At 25.9% G+C, this 21,442-nt stretch overlaps 1 protein-coding gene across 10 annotated transcripts in view; it reads right to left on the bottom strand.

Annotated features, from left to right (window-relative positions):
* Positions 1-44: 44 nt before the first annotated feature.
* The window catches only part of LOC129989415 (inositol 1,4,5-triphosphate receptor associated 1-like), a 199,852-nt gene continuing 178,454 nt past the window's right edge, over positions 45-21,442 (bottom strand). For 6 of the 10 annotated variants that reach the window (XM_056097939.1, XM_056097945.1, XM_056097941.1 and 3 more), the window contains 9 exons: positions 19,421-19,451; positions 16,755-16,895; positions 16,445-16,576; positions 14,321-14,530; positions 11,461-11,592; positions 8,205-8,437; positions 7,414-7,554; positions 5,940-6,095; positions 45-1,664 (listed from right to left, as the gene is read on the bottom strand). In XM_056097939.1, coding sequence (XP_055953914.1) covers positions 1,460-1,664; positions 5,940-6,095; positions 7,414-7,554; positions 8,205-8,437; positions 11,461-11,592; positions 14,321-14,530; positions 16,445-16,576; positions 16,755-16,895; positions 19,421-19,451 — 1,381 coding nt within the window. In that variant the 3' untranslated portion in view covers positions 45-1,459. Of the gene's footprint in view, positions 1,665-5,939; positions 6,096-7,413; positions 7,555-8,204; positions 8,438-11,460; positions 11,593-14,320; positions 14,531-16,444; positions 16,577-16,754; positions 16,896-19,420; positions 19,452-19,828; positions 19,909-21,442 lie in introns of those variants that run through there. The other 4 variants (XM_056097947.1, XM_056097948.1, XM_056097946.1 and 1 more) reach the window with 4 other exon arrangements.

The following is a 21,442-nucleotide window of genomic DNA, read 5'->3' as shown; positions in this document are numbered from 1 at the left end:
TAAAGCCGAATTTCATTTTTATATTGATATGAATTTTATTTGGCACTTTACACAGAATTTCTGTTTAATACACATCAAATACAAACTTAGGTTTTGATTGGAATGATAATTTTTACATAGATACAACTACATAGTAAAATGTGTACAAAGAACAAGCATTTACAAAGCCTAGCAAGGAAATACTATCAAAATATATAATGTTTGGATTTATTTCCAAACATTTGTATTAGCCATATAAAGAACTTTTTTAAAAAGCACAAAATCACATTCCAATAATTTTCGAAATATGCAAAAAGGTTCATTTTTTTTGTTTTTGAAATGAGTTATTTAAAACAGATAAAAATACTTCAGAATAATTTTATTTAAAAAAAAAATCAAGCATTGATTTCAATAATTATCTACATTTTTATAGATATTCTTAAATCTATAAAAATGAAGGGGGGGGGGATGGAGCCCTTACAGAAAAAAATTATGAATAGGATTTATTATTGCATTAACTCGCATGGTTACTGCTAATTTGGCTTAGGCAGTCTTATTTGTTTTGACTTCATTTCCATTTGAAAAGAGGGGAATGCCCTGAATTCACCATGATTAAAATCTCGTGATTCGAGAATTTTGTTCAAAATAAATGACTTTTCAAAAAGAATCCTGGTTACTGTAATATAATTTAGTAACAAACTAAAATCTTTTATAGTGGAAATGCCAGACAGCCCATCAAGTGCTGTTTGGATTTGTTAACATTCTTTTGTTGATCAATCGCATCTTTTGTGGAATACAAATGTTTACTTAAAAAAAAATCATTTATCTAATTTGCTGATACACTTGTATATTGTGCCTATCCTTTTGGACAAATTACATTGCAATGAGATTTCTGATTTAATTACACTTTTAGATTATTCTGCATTTACATTTTAAGTTAAAGCAACAACATATCACATGCAGTTTTACTTTTGTTTCTCAGGTGCAATATATATATAAAGAAAAATGTCACTGCAACACAGATAATAGGTTATGCATCATGGGTCCTTAGTTCTCTAATAAATAAAATTAAATTGCTTTTCAATTCTAATATATGCTGCTATTATCACCATGTGAGTTGCTTGAATGGAGTCAATTTGTAATTGTTTTAGCATTATGTATACACATTGCTAAGATTTCAAAACCATTTTCTTTTGCAATAAGCATACTGTGTTTCAAAATTAAACTTGATGTCACTGCAAATTGACACCATTACAGCATAACTTTCTAAGGGGAATATTACTAAAATTATGTCTTACATTTAAAATGATTGATTACATTTATAATTATTACAAAATTCAATACATGTATACATTTACAAAGAAATTCACACATTGAATTACTCTAATAAAAGTCTAAATGCAAGAATCGTATTTGTGATAATTTAAAGAGTGGAAGATTTGTGCTCACAACCAAAATAATTGTTTCAGTCTGAAGCTTCTCATTCAGGCTTATCTTGCAGTTTGTTTGAGTCGCTCATTGTTTGAGCCAAAACTGGGTTGGGAACAAATGTTAACACCAGTGTAAGCATTGCAGCTGTAACCAGTACTGCACTAAGTGCATAGCGTGCATGCATGAGGAGAGTAGCATTGTCCCACTGCCATATTCTTCGTGCAGAAGCCTTCTGGATCAAGCTCAATACATATCTGTAAAATAAGACTAAATCAATCAAATGTTTCAAAAGGAAATACCTACTCCAAAGATCTGCAAAGAGAAATTATTTGTATAATGGTGATTTCATTCATTTTATTGTTGGGTTCCCATAGTTCTTTAAAATAACTTGAAAAATAAGTGGCATTTACATTCATTTTTTATTTCGATTCATAGACTGGGAAAAAAAAAAATTCTGTTCTCAAAATGCAACTCTTTTAGACAGCATTATAATAGTAAATAAATTTGAAATTAATTTGTCTGACACATTTCTCAATGACACTTTACTACCCCCCCCCCCCCCCTCCATTCCTAATCTGGTAACATATTCAAACCCAAACTTAGAAGAGGCCTGTTTTAGAGAGCCAATTTAACAAAATGTGTTATTTTTTTGCCCTTTTTACTGGACTGTTTGGTTGTCTTGAGAATTCCGCTACCAGAAAAAAGGCATTGATATGGAAATTTGTCAATTTCTAATCTTTTTTCTAAGTGTAGTTTGAAGGAAGGGGAATACCATGCAAAGGAGGAATCTTTCACAGGCCCAGCAGGTGAGGATAATATGTCTCCATAATGCTTAGATACAAAACTAAAATGATCTTTGAAATGCGAGGCAAGTTATTATTCTCGCATATTTTGTAAGAGTGCATCTACATTGGGTATTATTAATACGGTCAGGTTTGCTCTAATTAATAGTCTGTCTGATCTTAATTTATATATTAGTGAGCATTCAATTCTTGAAACAAATATGAATTACAACTTCTGCTTTGAAATGAAATAGAAAACAAGGACATTGAAACTAGAAGTTTCTTCAATTTAAATGGACCATTCCAAGCCGATAAAATCGTACAAAGCTTTTGTATTCTACACGAAAATTAGACCCGAGAAAGATTTTATGAATCTTGATAGATTGGTCATCAGTAAATTAGAAATGTTGGACTTTTTGAGTGATGAAATGCAAAAACAATTTTCAACTTTGTTAATAAATGCAGTTAGTCGTTGTCTGCATGTGACTTACTAATACAAAGATTTGCCAGCAAGAAGACAGAATTATATTTCAAATTAGTAGAGAATGGGAAACTTCCTAAGAATTGGCATTTATGTATGCTGCTCAACAAATAGTTGGAATGTGGAACAATTTTATATGTTGAAAAAGGCACATTTATGACAGCAATATTTAAATTATATAAATTTATTGCTAAATGCAACAAAGATCTATCTGCCAGACAGGTGTTATTCTCATTGATCAAAATTATCCCACCCTTTTTTACATTCTTCTATATATTGTTCAATTTTGCCATTTTTAGCACAGAATGTGAAAAAAAAAAAAAAAAAAAAAAAAAAGATGACTGAAAATTTGAATGCTTAAGAGCTGTCAATAACATTTCTTTGATTTTTCAAATAAAAAAATTTAGCCAATATCAGAAAGGTTGGTAGTGGATTCTTGGGGTACAAAATGCTAAAAAGTCTTATTATCTTTTTTAATAAAAGGCAACAGATTTGAAATGAGAATGTCAAGACTTATCCAAAACCTTTATGAATGAAAGTACATTCTAAGTTTCTTTTCAACTATATATTTGAGGAAAATAATCAAACAAGATCTACTATTACAAGATAAAAGCCATTCTTTTTGTTCTTATGAATTGCAAGTGTGCCTACAAGAAAAAGAATATGTTTCCAATTTAATAGAATTGGACAATGTTTTGAATTATATGATTTGCAATTCACTAGCATAAATCCAAATGGGGGGGGGGGGAAATGGTGGAGTAAAGAATGTTTCAAATCACAAAGGACATATATGCAGAATTCCCATTTTAAACATATAAAAAAAAAAAGAGTATTAACGAAGATTATAACCATGAAATGGAGGGAAGCATAATAAAAGGAAACACACTATTAATAAACTAAATAATTTAAACCCAAAAAGGCAAAAATCGAGAAAACAATTGTTATACTTACTGCAAATAAAGCTAATTGAAAAGACAACAGATTTTCAATGTATAGCAGAATCAAATTGTTTTAAGAATTGAGGCTTAACAGAGTAATTTAAAATATTTTAATGGTTCACTGTTTTCCATTCATTTATTTAAATGTAAATAAAGATTTCTTAATTTGTATCCATTTCTTCCATTTTCCTCTTCATTTTGCAAAGTACTAGTCACGAGTAAGGTTAGAAATTCTGATGTAATTATAAATTTATTTCATTTTTTAATGTAGTTTATTTCAATTAAAGAGTAAATGTGTCTGTTAGTTTGTGTGAATTAATATCCAGAAGTTACTATGTGGTGGCTAATGAAAAGGATGCTTGCATTGTGATCTCGGAGTCCTCTCAGAGCTACAAATTTTAGCTTATTAACTGAAGATGAGCATAACAAGGTATCCTTAGTGCTCTTCCCTTAAGCATTTAGAAATAATAAGCAAGAATTTAATCATGTGTTGAAACATCCATAGTGAGAATATTTTATTTGCATTTCTATATCTAAAAAGCATGTAATCTTATGGTTCTTAAATTTTGTCAATAAGAGTGGGAACCCTGTATTGGGGGCAAATAATTTTTAGACACTAAAGACAATTCTCCTGCATTTATATTAACATTTGTTTTCAAATGAGCAATTTTTAAGTAAAATACAGCTTGTATGAGAAACCTTAATTCCAGCTGTATACTATCTCTTAAGGAAAAATACATGTTTACCATCTTTAGATCATCTACATATTTATACAATCTGAAATCATTTTCTAGCAAGAATCTTAGCTTAATTGTTTTTTAAATTTACACTTTGATAAGTTCAGATTGGGCCAAAACCTGAAAATATTTAATGATAAACTAAACATGTAGGCATTTTTTAAGAAATAGAAACTTATTTATAACGCTGCTTAAAAAATCTTTTTTTGTACGCATGTAAATTTTGTATTATTTTTAATTACTTATAAAGTGGCATTAAAAATTCAGCCAGTTATCTTATTCTTAGAAATATGATTATACCTTAAAATTTTTAAATAAGGTACAATTACATAAAAAGGTTGAATTTTATTGGACAGTTAAAAAATTTTTTACCGACGAAATCTTACAGTAATGAACACAGACATTTTATACAATACATAAGGTGAAGGATGGAAAAAAGGACTTTCTTTTCGATGGGATGGGAACTAAGGGAAGTTTGTAGCAAAAGTAATAATTTTTTTTAATTGCAATTAGATCACAAGAAATAAATGCAATATTCATTGATACGCACAATAATGTAAAAGTGAAACTTAATAATATTTAACAGTAGTTTTTTTAGTTCTGTGCAATACAACAAATTCAAATTGAAAATATGTAAATATTAACACATTACAAGGAAACAAGTTTCGAACAATATAACAAAAGGCAAAAGCGCTAGTGGCATACTCCCCCACCACTGCAATATTTTTAGTTACAGATACTAAAAGAAAAGGATTGACATTTCGTCCATGTATTGCCTGCTAATATTATGCTTAGGGTATCGATTTCCTAAGAAAAATTCAAAATATATATTTCTATTTTTAAAAGTTTAAATGCAGACTTTATGAAAGTAATTTATACATAGAGTATAAAACAATAACCACAAACAGGTTCCAATTTAAAATAGTGGGAATAAAGATGAAGTTGTGCATCATTTTAATTCTCTATGTAACTTAGTTACATAGAGTAGAGCATGACCATAACTTATAGTTACTTATAAACACTTCAAATTCTTAAATTATGGATTCATAGCAGTTGCTTCAAATCAAAATTATAGACCAGGGTATGCATTTTTTCAAATATTTTTTTCTTATAATTTTAAATAAGCTTTTTAATAATGGAATTATTTAAAATTATGAAAACAATCAACAAGTGTTATTACAAATTTGTTTACATCTAAACAAATGATACAAATTAAAGTAATCGAGTCACAACAATATTACTTTGGTTGAATTTACATCTTTAATGGTCATATGTTTGTTAAGACAAAAATAGAGAGAAAGAGGAAATTTATTTATGCCTTCTTAATATACTTTAATGCTATTTAAATTCAAAATATTTACATTCTTTTGATTATAGGAATAATTAAATTTCATTGGCATGTCATATGTGAAATAAACTTTTGATTTAAAAAAAATCAATTTCTATAATGGCAGCATGCAACTATTTGTGTTTCTGTCCTATTACCCTAATTATTGCTAAAAAGGAGCACTACTTAAAATCTAAAAACAGCACATTAGAGAACAACACAGAGGAATAGAGGAGCAGGTAAGAATCCAACATTGGGACTTACAAAGGTTTAGATTTCACTGGTATAACAATCTCTGGGAGCAAGCAGATATCACCCTCTAATTCATTATCACAGGTAGATTCTTGCAAAGAATGAGTAATTTTTGCATTGCTTTCTTTGTCCATGTCTGAAGATATGGATTTTCGATAGCTTAATTCACTGCAAGAACAGAGCATTTATATTCATCTTTTAATGGAAAGTGCAGTTTTTTTTCTTCAAAAGTTTAATATGAATAATGATTATTTGATTTCATAAAGATATAATACAGATTTCGCTTTTAAGAAAAATAAATCAATGATTAAGAGCATTCACCATTGTAATTTTTTACATTTATTTATTTTAAGGCTTTTCTTTTTGGGAAGGTAGCTAATTTAAATTTTCCCATTTGCTATAATGTGGGAAGTGTAACACATTTTCAAAATAAAAATTGCTAAAGGTATTTTTTTATATATACTATGTCAAGTAACATTATTTGAATGCTCTATTTAAAAATTAGTATAATTTAAAATTTTAGCACAAGCAGGAGATCATATATTGTGTGAATAATGATACGATTACTAGATATGAGGTTACCTAATGGCTATCAGATTACCGAAACTGTCATGGGGAGATACATATGATCCACATTTGTTCAGTATCAATTGCCCTTGTAGAAGTTCCTCATTTCTGTCATCAAGGAGTCAAAAGTGCTCAAAAATCAGACATTTGTATCTTCAAAATTTATTTATTTGTACATTAATTATATACTTTCATTAAGTGTTAAAACTATACATTTGATAGATTAATAGTCTTAATTTTTTGTATATGTATATAAATTCTAGACACAATCTTTTCCTATGCTATGTATAATGATTGACAGGTTTCCTAAACAACCAATATACTATATTATAGACATTGACATATGCCTTATTTCTCTGTGCATAAGTAACGTTAGAAATATGTGACATTTCTAATAAAATGGTTCAACTGTGGGAAAAAACAACAACATTTAAATATTTAAGATTTAATACTTTGAAGAACATATTAATATATAGGCCTTCAAAATAGAATGTTATAGCTTTCAAATGAAATTGGTAAGATAAAACAAGTTTTTACAGTTTTTCACAATTGGATAGTAGGTATACACATAATTAAAAAAAAAAAAATTAAATAATATTTAAATGAAAAAAAATGTGTTTAAATAATAGTACTTTAAAGAAATTAATTTTGGAGTTTAGAAAAACTAGCTAGATATTTATTAGCAAATGAATTGTCACTCTAAATTAGAAAGAAAAGAATACTTTTAGAAATCAAGTACGATAATTCACCAAAAATAGTTCTAATATGATTCTTTAAAGTTGATTGAATAAAATATTTGATAAAAATACATAGAAATAAAAAAACATAGAATACATACATACATAAAAATTAGTAACTAAACATAATTAAAAACAATGCATTCCTACCGATATATGTATACTACATATAAAATCCCCACCTACTGTCTTTAAGGGAAGAGCTGTCCTCAGACATTTTCTCTGATGGTTCCTGAAAAGGACAGTCAGCTTCAGGTTTACTGTTAGTTGAATCTTCTGACTCTGTTCTTGTCAAATGACTTTCACGTGACAGCTTTGCATTACTGGAAAAAAAAAATTATTTAATAAAAAGTTAAATATTTTATAGATGGAAAACGGTCAAATAAATACTTCTACAACAAAAACCACAAAGCAATATTCTATTGATTTTTGCATATGAAACAGCAAAAAGGAAAATTAATTTCCTTACTGTTTTAGTAACAGGAGATAAAGTAATAAATTTATCAACATGTAATTAGTAAAACTTTTGGAAGAATAAATTATGGAATAGAAGCTGAATTATTCTGAATTTAAAGTTATAAAAAAACAAACTTAACAGAGCAATTTTGCTGTAGAAATATATTATTTATTTTTTCACACAGTTTTAATATTAAATTACTTTTTAAATTTAAATGATGCAAAAATTACTTTAACTTCTTGCATTCCATTATGAATTGATTCATTTATGAAAACACATATATGTGAATGCCATGAATAAAAAATTGATAATTTATAGGAAGAAAGAAATCAATGCAGAGAAGAGGGAATTTAGTAAAATTAATTTTAATTAAAAAAATCACAAATAATGTCCAAATATATTCAATTCCCCCCCCCAAACATTTAAATGACATTTAGTTAGTCAGAAAATAATTTAACATTGATTTCATAAAAATTTAAAAATAAATAACAAAGTAAATAATGTCATAAGTTATACCTCTCTTTCCTTTCAATATTGAATGCATGTTTTTCATTAATACTAGCATGTGCTCTAACATTGCTGAATGGTGCATTAACATTATTAGATGAATGTGCAAGAGGTCCAACAGGCAGGGAGGCTCGTCTACTTTTAGGCGACACAGAACCGGAGTTACCATTAGAGATGGTACGAGGTGAATCGTAGTTATTGTTCAGTAGACAAACGGCACTTAAAAGCCTAGTCTTGCATTCCTAAAAATAGTACAGGTAAACTTTGTAAACACCATCTTAAATTTGTGGATACTACTTTTATAATTTAAAATGTGTTTAATAATAAATAAGTCTTTAAAGAATAATTTACAACAAAGTGTGTGATGAAACATTTAATTGATGAATTGACATATTTGACTACAAAATCAAATAAAATATCGATTGTTACTTTTAAATATAGATTTTTCTGCATTGTATTTTTAAAAAAAATAATAGTTTCCCCAATATGTTTTTTTACAAATTAATATTTGAAATTTGTATCTCTCTATTTACAGATATTTTCTACAGTAAACACTACAGTGAGATATTTTAGAGAAAAGGGGGAAATATTCCAAAAAATTTTTCTTATAGCAGATAAAACCTCTTAGCTAGTCATTTTGAAGGACTTCTAAGTTTTGATGAGTTAATAAGTTGAAACTTGCTTAAGAATCCAGACATCAATTAATTATCTGTTCATGCATAAAATAAACAAATATGAATGTATCCATAGAATCTTTTCACAAACATTCAGTTAAAGATACATGAAAATGATTGAGAAAAAATAATAAAATGCTTTGGAATGCTATAGATAAATAACTACTTGAGAAGACATCAGATGTGTTGCATCTGTAATACTGGTTTTAATAATTAGCCCTTTTAAAAAGTTTCCTGAAAATAAAAGGAAAATTAATAACAAAACTATTTGCTTAACCTTTCTCATAAAGTTATTAACAATTAAGATTAAGACATTTTTTTTTCTTAATTTCTTGATTAAGATTTAGATTTCTGCAATATGTTTTACAATAACATTTTTCAAAATTTTGTTCATTACAAAATAATAATAACACATACAGATCAAATGCAGAAGTAAAATCAAGAATAATTATCATGTAAACCTACTCTGTATGTTGGAACACAGTCAGAAAGAATACATTCAGAGAATCCTTTACTATAGACAAATATTTCTGTTTCAATATTTTTTTTTTTTTTTTCGTTCTCATTAACAAAACAAAACTGTGAAAATTAACATAAGCATGACAAGCAATGATAAAAATTTTCATAATAGATGATTTTTTAATTATAGAGAAAAAAAATGCAGGGATATTTCACAGATATACATAAACACAAATTAGGCAGGAATACAATATTCAACATTTACAGGACAGTTAGCTTACATACCTGATCCATTTTTATTCCGCAAGAATTTTACTCAAAGATTTCCACACATGCTAGCATGCAACATAAGGTAAATTCTCTTTTATACATCAAAACACATAAGACAGACAGAAAAAATTACAACAGGACATTAGAAGATGATTTTTTTTAAATCAATTGTCGATTTGGATTTTAAAATCATTGGAAAATCTGACTTGTAAAATGATATAATTTTGAATAGCATTTTATCAAGTAGTTAACAATTTAAAATCAAATTAGTGATAAGGATTTTTTTTTTAAATCCAGTATCTTTTCTGAAATTTATTGAAACAATATTGCTTTACTTCAGTTTTTTTTTTTTTTTTCTTTTGGTAAAATAAACAAACTAATAAAATATCAACGGAAATCAAAAGTATTTATTAAATTTAATAAGTTTGAACAGCAGGAATAATTAATTGAAAAAAAATTTAAAGACTTGATCCTTTTGGAAAGATGGAATAAGCATTTAGTTCTGCATCTAAAAGTCATAATATATGTAAAAATATGAAATCAAAATATAACTCATGAAAAAAATATTAACCTGATATCAAAAATTTGGAGATCTATATTATGTCATAGGAATTGCTATATTATTTAAAATTAAAATATAACATTAGATTTAGAAACCTTTTCTATTTTAAATTTTGATTCATTAAACAATAATCAGTATTAAAGCAAACAGTGTTATTGTGTAATTTCATGGCTCTTTCCACATAAAGTTGATTGGAAACAAAAGTTCAAATAATTATTATACTCTGCTAGCTAATAAATTTTTAAGATAAAAAATACCAAACCGACAATTCATTTTAAAACCATCATTAGATCAAGATAGAGCGAGAGAGAAAGAATATAGGTCAAAGAACACAATAGCAAATGGTGGTGGTGGTGGATGTGAAAAACACAATTCCATGATGGTTAATTTAAGAAGTTATAATTGATTTTAATAATAATAATTAAAAAAACTATCCTACAGGCATTTCATACAAAATTAATGCAATTGTAGATTAACAAAAGTTTCCAAAATTTTATCCGAGAATTACAATAACTTATTATATTTTGAAGAATGAAAATAACCATATTAAATAAATGTAAACTTTGCATATTTAAAAACAAGAAACAAAATTGATTCATATTATATACATCTCATTCTGAAGATCTCTGTTCTGATAATTTGATAGTCATTAAAACTACTTTTGAAACAATTCTGATGAACTAGCATTCCAGTTAAAGTATTAGAATGGCAATTCATAGACAGGGGAAAATATATCAACAATTTCAGTAGAAAATAATTACCGTTTCTATAACAAATGGATCAAATGGGATTTTTTTTCAAATTAAAGAATAATTCTATAATATTTTTTTTTAAAGAATAAAATATTTTCTAGGTAATATTTCATAATCAGATAGTGAACTATGCCATTAATTTCTTCACTTAAGAAATGTTAAGACATCGTTTAATTCAATGATGGGAATAATATATTGACACAACTTTTTACAGTATCTTATGGTATAATAGAGATATTAATCCTTTTCTTAAATTTACACATACACATCAAAATTATTTATATTATTTCCCTAGCAAAGAATATTCTATAAGCAACACTAGTCATAAATTATTCATTTTAAATATTTAAAATATCTGAACAAATGAAAACATAAAAAAAGTTACATTTCATACCATATGATATAATGCATTTTTGTTAATTTAGTCCCAAATTATTTTATTAGAGTTGATTATTATTACAAACACGAAAATACCCATTCATGTTAGTAGAATTCAGATAAATTAGTTCATAAATGCATAAGAATGAAAATAAAAGGCAAGTTGATACCAGTTTTTGTCTGATAGAACTTAAGTTCCATGCAGACGTTAAGCCACTGTGGTTTTCCAGAGCAAATATTTTATCATTCTCAATGGCTGGGATTCGTGTAAATGTTCCCAGGCTTCCACGTCGTAAAAATTGCTGAAATAAAAGAAGAGAGGGGAAATCAGTTTTCAAATTTCAAAATTATACATGAAATTAAAATAATAAAATTTAATAATATGTTAATATGAAAGAAAGAGATTAATACTACCTGATAGAGGAAAATAATTTGCAATTATAGTGAGAGATTTAATAAAAGCTAATTTGTTTACACTTATTTATTATTAAGAGCTCAACATATTTTATAAAAAGTTTTTTTTTTTTTTTTTTTAACTGAAGAAGAATGAAAATGACTTTCAAATAGAATATCAAGGAAACGATTTGAGATTTTTTATTTTAATAACTATTACAGTTTCGAAATAAGTTTTTCTTTTAAAGTAAACAGCACTTATTTTTATTATTTAATAATATTTGAAGAACAGCATGAGTAATAACTTAATATGAAGAGAACTGTCATATTGAAACCATTTTTACAAAATATATTCTAACTGAATATTAGAAAAGTAAGGATTATTAAGTTAAACCACACAGGGAAATCATTATATATGAAATTTTCCAACTTTTCATCTATATTTTGTATGAATATGCTTGTAAAAATTTTGTTTTTAAAGTAAATTTATAAATATTCTAATAAAAAAAACTCTATTAATAGCTTGCAAAGCTTAATGTATATTTAGCATTGAAAATTGAATAAATTGCATGGAAAAAATTGGTAAAGGGGGAGGTGTGTACAATGCATATTCAAGCAATCAAAAGAAATAAAAAACATTTCAATCATCCTTAAAGGAAAGTAATTAAAACTGATAGCAAAGCTCATAAGTTTAAAATAAAGTTTTAATTGTCAAATTACAAATATTACCAGATAAAACTCAAACAATAATAACATTCTGAACATTCATAAAATATTCTCAAAAAGTGAAGTTCATATATAAAGAATTAAATGATTAAAATATTAGGTAACCATGCACATTACATAAATTTTAAAAGAAAGAACCAAGAGACTTGATATATTTTAGCTACAAACAAAAATTAATTAACATTACTGTTTAATATTTTCTGAATAATAAAAGAAATTAAAAATTTCTGTTCAATTCAAAATAAAACATTTTGCCGATTCTTGAACATTGCAAGTTTTTTCATAAAGTCGACCCCCCCCCCCCGCCTCTTAAAGCATTTTACATTGAAGAAATATTTTTCAAAAAATAAAATTGGTTCAAAATAAAGATAACAAAAGCAACGAAAATTTGCAATAACAGTGAGGGGGGGGACAATTAAAATATATATATATGTTAAATAACAACTTTAAGCTTTTTACATGCCTATACAAACTATATATAGTGAAATTTATCTAATATAAATAAACAATACATGAAATTATAAAATTCAAAATTAATGGAGTCTTAATTATTGTTACAAATATCAAAGCTTCTAAAACTTTTACTTTTGAAACTTCTTCATGATGAGAAGGACAATGAAACAAAACAGAAATTTAAAGACGAGCGATAATAATTTAAAATTATAATTCAGTGAAATTTTTTAAGCTTATTATGTTTATTACCTTTTATTAGAGCAAAAGACAAAAGATAAAGTAAAATGCACTATAATAAGTCATATTTCCTTGTTTCTATAAACAAGTTCAATATTGATAAAATGTTTAATAATGCAGAATGTATGCATATGGATTAAAAATTAATGTTGTCAAGGTTTTAAATTTATCAAAGACAAGATGTTATGGAAAGAAATTATGTAAAAATATAAATTTTTCTTTTAAGTACATACAAAAGACATTTCATTTAAAAACAGTTTTTAAAGAACAATATCAAAATAATTTCAAATATATTTTCAGAACAAGTTTTCCATTTTTAAAAAAATCTCAAATCAAAGCAAAATTCAGTCAGAAAAACGTACAATCATACTTCACGAATAGTCAAACTGCTTGCAATCTCATATAAAATCAAATCACACTGCTTTAGAAGTTTTGATATGTATAAAAATTAGAATTAAGATATTCAAAACAAATTTAACATCTATAATATCAATAAGTAAGAAAGCCAACTTACCTAATAATATTCTTAAAGCAAGTGATCTGAAAAAGTTAGTATAAGGTAAGCACACATAAAAAATGTAAGAGGATCACCACCTTAGTATGTTAATAGGAGTTATTTATGTTAAAATTATCACAAAACACATTTTGTGAATAATGAATGATTTTTCAAGGTCACCACCACCACTCTTTGCTTTAGAACACATAAATAAATGGGATGAATGCAAAAAGGCAATTTTTCAACATCAGACATAAATGCAATTTATATATAAATATATTTCAGCACAACAACAACATAAAGGCAGGAATTTGGATGCAAATAAAAACAACAATTAAAATACACAATGATTATAGTTAGTCAGGCAAGAGGATTTGGAACATTAATTCTGAAACAAATCAACACCAGCAACACAATACATTAAATTATTTGAAATTTGTTATGTTATAAAAACTTAGTAAACTATTTAAACTGATTAATAAAAAAACAATACATCTAGGAGTTTTTGTATACAAGATAAATGTATTAGTAAATTTATTGAAAAACAAAGAAATAAAAAATATTTACTATTACTGAAATAAAAATCTAGAGTAGATATGCTACCACTTTATATATAAAATAATCAGCTAAAAATTTAAAACAATATTAGTAACTGTATTTCTCATAATTATTGCATATAAGAAATGCATGGCCTATTTTATGCAAGGTATGCATTCCACACTAACCGGTTTAGAGGAACACGAAAGCGACTGTGATCTTGGAGGCAGAATACGTTTTGCATCTTCATCCATGGAATTCTTTTCATCAGGAAGAAGATTGTGTTCTGCCAAGAGACGTCGGTATTCTTCGAGCTCCAAGTGCTCCTTGTCATATAAAAGCTTCAAATGCTCAACATAATTCAGCATTGTTTCAAATGCACAGTTCATTCTTTGTTCCTAGAACATATACTAGATAAAACAAAATGCATCATAACAACAGCAAGTAAAAAAAACGATGACACATATTTTTGGGTCTGCAAATGGTTTTATTATTTATTCTTATTATAAATTTGCTTGTCCTAATAAGAATTAACTTTGAAGAATAAAAAATAAATAATTAATATAAGATATATATGTAAAATTTTCTTCGGAGAAAAGATAAGCTCTTAACGGTTTTTATTCTTCACGGTTTAAAGAAATCAATTCTTATTGATTATTAATATTTTTTTTTAAAAAGCCATGATAAGTGCAGTATAGTGTAATGATTAGGAATGCCAAAAATAGGAAAATGAGGTTGTGAGAAAGTATTTTGAACTTAGGTAGAGAAAATAATAGCCCTTACAATTCTGAAGTTAAAGCTACAGTGAAACCAAAATTCAAATGATTAAGAAATTGTTAGAAAGTATATTAATAAGAAATTATGCCATATACATCTTTTTAGGCATATTTTTCCTTTTTGAACTGCAGATATAAATTTGAATGTTAAAATCTTTATTCCAGGTTTAACATTCAAATTTATATCTGCAGTTCAATTTTTTTTGCTAATAATTTCATCTATATTTGTTAATAATAACATCTTAAATCCAATTACCTATTTTTTGGGTCACTTGAATTTTGAAAATATTTGTATTTATATTTATTACAGATTCATCTACACTAAAAACTATTTTGTATTTTAATAGAAAAAAGTATAATCTACAATTTTTATTGAATCAAAATATATGACAAAATTTTCAGGTTACAGCTCCAATCTATTATTTAAATGTATTTCAAAGAAATGATTCCAATTAAAAAAAAAAAGCTCTTTAGTCTTAATAATTCTTAAATAAAATTAGTTATGCATAATTACATATATTCTAAGAAAACCTTAAAAGCAGAATTATGTTTTTCAACATAATGATAACTACATTAAAAAAAAAAAAAAGAAATTAAAAATTAGTTTAAGACTGATAGGGTCACAGCTTTGTAAACTGTGATTCAAAACTTTGTGAGGATTTACACCCAATTTGTAGGATTTTAAAAAGATAGAGAGGAGAAACTGGAATTTTTTAATGCATCTCAAATAAGCATAAACAGAAAAAAATATGAATTTATAGATTTTAATGAAGCACATCAAATAGTGGTTACTTTAAAAAATACTTTTTTAAATAATATATTACTACTGTATTCTGTTTTTTCTATGGTAGTATTTTGGGAGTAGCAAAAAATATTTTCACTGAAAAATTTCTAATTTTACAGATTCCCCCCCCAAGCAGAAGAAGAATGGAAATAGATAAAAGAGAATAAAATATTGTGGGAAAATTTTTTTAAAAAAATCAAAGGATTAGTTCATGACAATTTATTTAAATTCTCACAGTTGGAATTCTTTTAAAATAGGACAACATTAAAAAAAAAAAAATACAGGAAAAATATGAAGATTTTTATAACGCAAAGGTTTAAAATGGAAATCTTGATATATTTTTTAATTAGAAAAAAATCAGAATATATATATACAAATTTTCAATTAAATGAGTAACATGACATTTAAAATTAGATTATAAATAGCTTCTCATTTAAATTTGAACAATAACAATTTAAAGCAATAATCTATAATCCATTCACATAAAAGCCACAATTGACAAAAAAATTATGTTAAATATTGATGTAGAAGTTATATTGGAAATAAGGTTAAATATGTACAAAACATAAAACAATGGTGAATTAATTTAATGTTATCAAATACATAATTAATTTAATATTATTAAAAAACATTAAAATTTCATAATAGATCATATATAGATAACATTATAGATCAAACAAATTCTAATAATAAATATTTTTACATAGATATTTATTCAAATGTTTTAGTGACATTAGCTTGGAAAGTCATACCTGTTGAATGGCCCCATATGTTTCAGCTCGACTAGACATTCGCATTGTAGCTTGTTGAACTATGTCGACATGCTGTTGAGTTTTTGTTATAATTTCTCGCATATCCGATTCTGTACATAGTTGATTAAGAGCCTAAAAATAAAGAGTTGTATCAGATAAAAATAAAAACAATACAAAGCAGCTAAGTGAAAAAGCATGAAACTCATATTAATAATTTCTTTTCATGTCGAATATCAAAGTATTTAACATGAAAAGTTAACACTATCACCTTTCTTAAAATTTAATTGCATAGATAAATATTAAAACTTACATTTAAAGACTCTCGCAAGTTTTTCAATTCAGTTTCAATATTTTTTTCTGCAATGTCTCTCTGACGCAACTGTAAATCGAGTCGCTTTCCAAGGGTAAATTTATCAGTTTTGAAAGCCAATGAAAGACGAGCAAATTTCTCCTATAAAATTAACAAAAATAATCAGTCACAGTCAATATGACAATAAATCTTTATGCACTAACTCTCATGACAGTGGTTATTTGTATTATAAACAACAGAAAAATTTGTGAAATTAAATTATATTTACCCATACATATCTGCAATTTTCCATTAAAACCCTTGGCACATGAAATATACATTTGATGAATATTAAAAAATGGTTCATTATGCTGGACCAAATTAACAATCTATGAATATTAAGATAATAGCAGAAATACTTTAATTATCCTTAAATGGCTATATAATCATCTCATCAAATAGACTCTAATTTTTATATTATATTCAAAACCTGCCTAACCCGCTAACAGAAGCTACAAGAAACCAGAAAAATTAAAAAAGATAAAAATGTTTTTTTTAATACATTCACTTTTGCTATTCAAAACAAAACAGCAAAAAACATTTATGACTCCTACAAAACAAACTGTGGTTTTTAATTAAGGTTTTAATTAATTAAATTGTTTTAATCTAAAAATTCAATTATTAAAAAAATTCATTCATAATGATTTTAAAAATATTTATAATTGTAAAACAGCTCAATTTTTTGATACAGATGGCATGTTTCAAATGTGAAATAGGTAAAGAATATAAATTCATAAAAACTGCCCTTTTTTTTTATCTTTTTTCTTTTGCATTTTTAGTTATACACAACATAAAAATTCATATAAAATGAAGAAATGATCCAAAATTAAAAAAAAAAAATCTATGGATATAATTTAGAAGGTCCATTTACTCATAAAGTATAAGGTATAATAACATATATAAGAAATGTATGTGTATAATGCAACAAGTAACTGTGATCCTCATTAGGAACAATATTGTAACTATTCTGCAATTTTTTTTCTTCTTCATATTATGGAGTTTTTCCAGAAAATAGAGAGATTCTTCAAATTTATTGAATAAAAGAAAATCTTTCCAATGCATTCAAGTAGTATGCAAATTATCATTTACATACTACTTGAATGAAAATTCCATCACAACTTTTATTATACTTTCCTTTCTTCCAAACCAGTTAACTAAAATATATTGTCATGTACAAAAGAAAAAAAATGCAAAAAAGTAATCAAATGTGATTTACAGACATCATCTTTGTATGGGAGGAATCGATCATTTGGATAAAATATTGAACAAAAGCTGTCACAGCTTTTTAATAAGGACATTTATTTTCAAATGCATGAAATAAAATTATTGCTAGATAGTCAATAGATACAGCAATATAAAGAAAAATTAACATTCACTCTCTGGAATTTCATCAAAAAGTTTCAATTGACATTTTAATATTTAGGTAACAAAGAATAGACATTAGCTAGGGTCAAAAATTAACTATGATTTCAAATGACAGTGAACACTTAAAGCAATAATTCAAATCAGATGAGCAGTAAAGAAAAATAAAACTATAGTATAATGAGTGCAGAAAAAAATGCTTGTATTTGAATGAATTTCCAAGGCTAGATTTATAGTAAAAAAATTTTTTTTCCTATGCAAATTAATAAATTTTCAGTTGAATTCATATTTGATATAAGCAATAATACTTTGCTTATTATTTAATTTGATCACTATATTCCATTTTTATGTGTGTCTGAGTTTAAACGGAAGTGGAAGTTTTTATTAGGAAACATTATCTCTCTCTCTCTCTCTCTATATATATATATATTCCACCATATCTTGTCTTAAACCACTAAACTGTTGGTGATCTACAAATTCCTTGACTTATATAAACAAATAAGGCCATGAAAGTTACAATTTTCATCTTAAAGTTCTCATTTATGTTATATTAATATACCCCCACAAGAATGTCTGTTAGCATAATAAATACAATGCTTCTAAGAGCTAAAAGAAACCAAATCTATCATAATTTTCTAGACACATACAATCAGTGTGGCTAAAACTAAATACTTTGCATTAAAAAAAAAATCAGTACTTTTGAAAATTGATTATTTTCATATCAATAAAAAAAAATTACAATTATTTTTTCAACTAAAATTTGTTTATTTTATTTTAAAATACAATACTCTTTGGGTGTCTTTTTTTTTAAATATTTTTCTGTACATTTGAGATTATGAATAAATGAGGTTAGGAACTGAGGTACATTATTGTAAGGGAAATAATATATAATTGATTTATTTTTTTAAATCAAAAAGTTTTTTTTTTATTTATTTTTTGGAAATTGTCACATTCAAACACAGAAAGGGAATGCATATAAAATTAAATTTTTTTTTTAGAAATGAAACCTGTAAAAAATGACAAATTAAAATATAAGTTACAGAAATTAAGGTAAATTGTTCTTAAAATTCCATAAATATTTTTTTAAAATTAAATAACGAGGTAGTTAAGGGAGAATGATAATTACAAAAGCTTGTATTTATTGATAAGATTTTTACAAGTAAAACTAAAATATATTAAATAAAAAAATTGTTTTAGAACTCCTACATGCAAAAAAAAAAAAAAAAAAAATGTAAAAAAAATATAAAAAAATCAAGAGATCTTACTTCAATATCTGGTTCATTCAAGTTCTTATTGCTAGAAAAAGAAAAAAAAAGTATTTGTAATATATCTTTATTTAAAAGTATAATGTGCTTAATACATTGCAGAAAGTAACAGTAAATACATTAGATTACACAACAATAAAACTTATACTCTTAATAATGCACTCTAGCAATGCATATGCAGATATCTATAGATGCATTACTATAGTGATCAAAATAAATTATGTTAAAACTCTATATTTTTGACATTTTATATTATCTTCTGGGTTATTTTCTCTAGATAAGGTATTAATAATGTAAATTAAATAAAAAGACAAGTTCTAGTTAAAAATAATAACATATATGATAAAAAATCTTCACAATTTTACAAAAATTCAAACATTTAGATTTTGAAGATTTAATACATTTTACCTTTCAAATAAATGTAAATTTTTTATCCCAAAATAATTTAAAGAAAAGTAGCATTTCCAAAGCATGTTCACCAACGAAATTGTTTTAAAATTTTCTGAGGTTGTGATTTTATAACTTTTAAAAGTGCAGAACATTTTTTTTCAATGGCATTCATTTCTTAAGCTACTTCTAAATACCATATTATATAAATTAAAAATAAGTAAAAGAAAATAAACATTTCGTAAAATACAATTTCTTCCTAAAAAATAGCCTCTTAATAATAAAGGCAGCCGAAAAATTTTACTATCCATTAATTTTTTATTAAATTTTACAATGAAGTTATAAAAAAACGAGCATTTGAAAATACTTTTATTTTCGCGCCAACAGCTTTTCAAAAAAAAATTTCACGGCGGCAGAATTTCCTAACTTGGCAACCATTGAAGAAATGATGCCATACCAAGAATATAAACTAAAACAAGAAATTACATTTGATTTAATTAACACTGCCAAATAATCATTCTTAACTTTTTAGATTAGAACAAAATGTATACATTCGTGTTTGAAAAACAAAGGTATCATTTTTTTCTGTACCATCTTAATACTTAACCTATCTGAAGGACAAAGTATGTTCCAGCGCGATATTAATTAAATAGAGTCAATAGCTCTCCATGGATAAGAGGCATATACTGAAAGCGCTTATATAACAGTTTTTGAATCCATTATTTATCTTTCAGGAGGAAGAATGACATGACATTACATAATGCCATAAAAAAAAACATTAGATGTTAAATAGCTCGTTTTCGATATGAATGAAGGATCATACGGATTCACGAATTCTTTAGTTCTGGTTACCAGAAAGCTACTCAATCGAACATAAATTTTCTTCTTTTCGTTTTTTATCTTTCGTTTACAACACGTTGAAATATACTACTTTGAAAGATAAATTTCCTGATATCATCAAAACTCAATTAATAAAATTGGGGAAAAGGATGATGCGGAACTCTTCATAATTTCTATTTCAGGTTATTATCTAAAAAGAATAAAATATAGAAGGATGGCTAATGAAAAAAACTGATATGATTAGGGTTAATTAAGAGAATGTTTATCATTTTCTATCTAGTCCATTTAAAATTACATGTGCAGTAAAACTGCAAATATATAATTTCAACTGAAAATAGAATGTCAAACTTTAATATTAATTTTCCAAATAATTCGAACTGCACTTTTTAGCAAAGATTGTAGGTAAGAATTTTTATTTATATGTCTTTTAAATTTCACATTTTTAAGTCGACTTGTGGCAAAATGGTGCATTTCATCTGAAAGTAATTCTAAAGTAATAGTAGTTTCTGTAATTAAATGCAGGACATTTTAAACTTTCTCCACGCGATACCTTCTGGGGAATGGGGGCAACTATAAATTTACATTCAGGGCCATTTCGAGGAGGTTGAGAGCGGTGCAAGTACACAACCTCCCCATATTTGTGTGGTCCCCGCACCATTCATTGATTTTGTAAAAGAAATTCTCTTCACTTTTTCTTCTTTGAATATGAAATATACTTAGTATTGTAATTGTCAGAAAATTCCAATTAGATATTTTGTCGAATCATTACGCTTCAGACCTACTAAAGTCTGAATT

Source organism: Argiope bruennichi, chromosome 10 (assembly GCF_947563725.1).
Source record: "Argiope bruennichi chromosome 10, qqArgBrue1.1, whole genome shotgun sequence".
NCBI lineage: Eukaryota > Metazoa > Arthropoda > Arachnida > Araneae > Araneidae > Argiope > Argiope bruennichi.
Note: the sequence above shows the minus strand (reverse complement) of the source record. Positions and strands in the feature narration are given on the sequence as shown.